At 41.4% G+C, this 4,378-nt stretch overlaps 1 protein-coding gene across 1 annotated transcript; it reads left to right on the top strand.

The window, feature by feature from the left end:
- Nucleotides 1-176: 176 nt before the first annotated feature.
- Nucleotides 177-4,163, top strand: ZBTB42 (zinc finger and BTB domain containing 42). The gene has a single exon (XM_026850071.1). It carries the CDS (start codon nucleotides 187-189, stop codon nucleotides 1,615-1,617), a length of 1,431 nt encoding a protein of 476 aa, XP_026705872.1. The 5' UTR covers nucleotides 177-186; the 3' UTR covers nucleotides 1,618-4,163.
- The last annotated feature ends 215 nt before the right edge of the window (nucleotides 4,164-4,378 follow it).

Genomic DNA, 4,378 nt, shown 5'->3' with positions numbered 1-4,378 from the left:
CCCCCCCCCCCCCCCCGCCCCCCCTTAATAAAACTATTACAGACAATTAACAGTAAACGTTATCTCCAAGGCTGTTTCTTTGGCTTGTGTTACCAAAAAGCCGATCTGTTTGTTACAGCTGCTAGGAGGCTTTAGTTTACAGTAGCATTCAAGTTTTTCCTGTTTTGAACAGGTTATGAAGGAAGAATGGAGTTTCCAGACCATAGCCGCCAGTTGCTGCAGTGTCTGAGTCAGCAGCGTCACCAGGGCTTCCTGTGTGACTGTACTGTTTTAGTTGGAGAAGCTCAATTCAGAGCTCACAGAGCCGTTCTTGCCTCTTGCAGTATGTACTTCCATCTTTTCTACAGGGACCAGTTAGACAAAAGAGATATTGTGCATCTGAACAGTGACATTGTCACAGCCCCTGCCTTCAGCCTGCTGCTCGAATTCATGTACGAGGGAAAGCTGGAATTCAACAGTCTCCCGGTCGAAGATGTGCTGGCTGCAGCTAGCTACCTTCACATGTATGACATTGTGAAAGTCTGCAAGGGCAAGTTGAAAGATAAAGAATTATGTTCGGAAGAGAAGATTAATGATGAGGTGGCTAGTTTGGAGAAAGCGGAGCATTTTCTAGACGCCGGAGTGCCCCTGGTCCACGAGTTTGACCCAGGAAACAAACAAAAATTCAGCGTTGCAGAATACGAGAGAGCAGCAGGCAAAGAAAAGGTCAGCAGTCACCCCGCCTGGTCCTCTGATCATATAAGTGTCAGCTCTGTGCCGACAGAGGCAGAACCGTGCGCCGCAGCAGCTGGAAAAACAAAGGCTAATGTCAATAGTTCCACAGGACCTTTGTCCCAAAGGTCTGTTAACCATCCCCTGGCTTCGAGTGATGTGGACTGCGCGCTGGATTTGTCTTTCAAGCCTGTGCCGGGGAGAGATTCCTTACACCCCTCCTATGTCTTTGGACAGCTGGCTTCCGACAGCCAGCAGCAGGGTACCGAGCCACTTGTTAAAGATGAACAAGACTTGCTGTCAGATCAGGAGGACGGCGAAGCCAGGAGTCCGGAGAGTCAGCATTTTGGGAATTCAGCCAAAAGCCTAGTGACAGGGTTAGGACACATGTTCGCGGGGAATGGCAGCTCTCATGCCCGAGAGGAGGATATAGATCAAGAGCGAGATGAAAGCGAGGACGACATGGATTCGTCAGACATCTCCTCCTCGGGTGTCCTCGTGCCTCCTGGGCATATCTGCATTTGTCCCCTCTGTAGCAAGGTGTTCCCGAGCCCCCACATCCTTCAGCTGCACCTGAGCTCTCACTTCCGCGACAAGGATGGCTCCCGGACCCGCCTGTCCCCCGATGGGTCAGTCCCCACTTGTACCCTCTGCGGAAAGACTTTCTCTTGCATGTACACGTTAAAGAGGCACGAGAGGACTCATTCGGGGGAGAAGCCCTACACCTGTGGCCAGTGTGGAAAGAGCTTCCAGTATTCCCACAACCTCAGCCGCCACGCAGTCGTGCACACCAGGGAGAAGCCCCACGGGTGCAAGTGGTGCGAGAGACGGTTCACGCAGTCTGGAGATTTGTACAGACATATCCGCAAATTTCATTGTGGCCTTGTAAAGTCCTTGGTTGTTTGAGACGTGTGATTTTGTTTTGGTTTTTTTTTTCAATTTTTTATTTTCTTCCCCCCCCTTAAAACAAAACAGGAAAAAAAGGCAGCAACTGAATTATTCCCCCCCCCCCCCTTTATTTAATTTTGGTGATACTCACTTCAGGTATATGATCTCTAAAAGATGCAGAGGTATACACTCCAGAGGCCTTTTAATGCAGTCCTTCCACCTCTCCAGCTCCCCCCTTCTCCTGCCACCCTCCCTTCTCAGCTCTGTCCTTTAGGTCTTCTCTTGTGCGCCCATGTTACATTATTAATGTGAAATGATCTAAGTAATTCTGCAATGATTTAGCATCTGTTTTCATGCTGGAAGTACTTGCTTCGTGGTCAGGGTTTTTTGGTTTGGTGGGGTTTTTTTTAGTTTGAAAAAAGATTATCAGCAAATTCCGGAGAAAAATTTTGGATTCCATTAAGCTCCCCTAATGCTCTCTGCATGTCGCATAGAAACATCCAAAGAGATGAACTATGATTTAAATACATTTCAGTGTAGAGAAACTTGTCTGCATATCGCAGAGTAAGCAGACGTACTCTTATTTTATAGAGCTAGATGAGACCTTAAATTGGCCCAAATCATAAAGGGGGGTGAGGATTCCTGGCTGTGTCTTTGGTACTGGTCATTTTTTATTCTCTTTATTGTATTAGAATAGTTCTGCAATTGGTCCTAAAATCTGAATGAGAAGTTTTTGCCTCAGGACTTGACTTAAATTTTCCCCTCCCACCCATCCTCCTCCCTGGGCTGACCTACTGAAAAGCTGCTTTTGAGCATAAAACATGGATGGAAAAACTCTTTCTGTCTGCAGCATATTCACTCCTAAAATGCTGGAGGATGCACGCTAGGACATACATACACACACACACACACAAAAAAAATAATCATATGATATGTGAATGTTTTCATTCCCATATTGACACCCAGGGGCTGATCCTCTCCCCTTTGGGGTGACAGCAGCCCTGAAGTGGCTAAATAACCCCTCTTGCTATCAGGCTCCCGGGGTGTGTCTTAATTCAAGGTAACTCATGCCATGTGGGTTAGGAGATGCCGTGCTATCTTGTCTGAAAAGTTTGCTGCTATGCTAAAATCAGCAGCTTGGAATTTATTTTTTAAGAAGTTGGTGATTCCCTCTGGGCCAAATTCTGTGCAATCGCCAGCGTTTTGAAGGGGCGGGATGAAGATAAACTGCTGGAGGAAAAACATGGCCCAACTTTTTCCCCCATGTCTCACCTTTTCAGGGGAGGTTTTTGGGGTATTTTTAGGTGGGATTTTTTTAGTTTGTTTGTAAACGGAGGCTGCCTGTAACTAACCAGTTTGACTCCAGATAACTCCATTACTTGCCTAATAGATCATCCTTTGGTCTGTGCATGTCAGTCAATATCAGATTATTCCCTTCCAGTCAGATTACCCATTCAAGGTACACAAGACTGAAATATAATAATAATAATAATAATAATAATATCTGAGGGTTTTGAATGTCTTTCTGCTGCGTTAGTGTTGCTTCACCAGCTTTCCTGACACTCCTGGAGTTCTTTTGTGAAACTTAAGCGTTTATTTTAAAATTAATTTGAAGCACTGAGCTAGATTATTTTAAAAAGTTGTGCTTAAAACACTGTATTTCATTTTATGAAGTAAAAATAACCCAATGCCTTCCCCTTCTGGTCCAAAAACTGAGCACTACCTACATAAATAATATGGGATTGATTTTTTTTTTATTTTTATTTTGACTTTTTAAAATAAGTACTTCCTCTTTTAAAGAAATTCAGGATATTGTTACAGCCTCTTATTATTCATCTCTTAAACTATGAATGTACATGTAATGTGAAATTTTGCTTCTATTTATAGTTTTGGGTTTTGTTTTCGGTCTAATTTCTTGACTGTAAAATATTTTTGCTGAACCTGTTACATATGAAAGTTGTGGGAGAGTACTGTATCTTGAACATAAGTGGCTTTGGTACTGTGGTCTTATTCTACTTAATCATTTTTTTTGCTGTTTTTTTTTTTCCTTTTTGCTGTGATTGGAAATAGCACTGAACAAAATTACTAAAATTAAGTTATTTTTCTTTCTACTAAAATTAAGTTATTTTTTTCTCCTGAAGATACTTGATATAGTATTTATTAGATTTTTTTTTTTTTGAAGTGGAATTATTACTGTTAATCTATTTCGAAACTAGTTAATTTACACTTCACTTTAAATTTTATAACAATGGGTTTTGCATGTTGAACAACATGTAAAGAGTTTAATGTAGAGTCGGCATTACTGAAGATGGTAATCTTAATTTTGCATTCTTGTGACACTTTTTTTGCATTTCAGTCTTCAATTACTGTTTGGGTTTTTCTTTTTTTTAGAAGAACATAAAATAGGATGTGCCATAAGAACATCGTTAGCGTATGGAGCAGGGAAAAGTTGAAACAAGTTTGTGTCTGATCTTAGTATAGAAATAATTCATTAAACAGATGCTATGAGCATGCTCTGTACTGCAGTGAATATGGGGCAAAAGGTGTTTGTTTTGTTTTTTTTTTTAAAAATTTTTTTTTTTTTTTTAAAAAAAAAAAAAAAAAGACTTTCTCATTCTTGACTACATCATGAACACTCTGTTCTCATAGTCTGGTATTTGTGTTCCCACTCCTCATAGCTTGAATTTTTAAAGTAAAAAAATGTTTGCACTTATTTTTGTTCTTAAGGTGACTTTTTTTTTCTCTGTGTGTGTCTCATTTTTAAGTTGCAATAGCTCGG

The sequence above is a fragment of the Athene cunicularia genome (genome assembly GCF_003259725.1).
Source record: "Athene cunicularia isolate RWA chromosome 5 unlocalized genomic scaffold, athCun1 chr5_part1, whole genome shotgun sequence".
In the NCBI taxonomy this organism is placed as follows: Eukaryota; Metazoa; Chordata; class Aves; order Strigiformes; family Strigidae; genus Athene; species Athene cunicularia.
The sequence above is the reverse complement of the archived record's forward strand: the minus strand, read 5'-3'. Positions and strand labels throughout refer to the sequence as shown.

Excerpts from the sequence above, each read along its gene's own strand:
- ZBTB42 (XM_026850071.1), top strand. The coding sequence starts at position 187 with ATGGAGTTTCCAGACCATAGCCGCCAGTTGCTGCAGTGTCTGAGTCAG.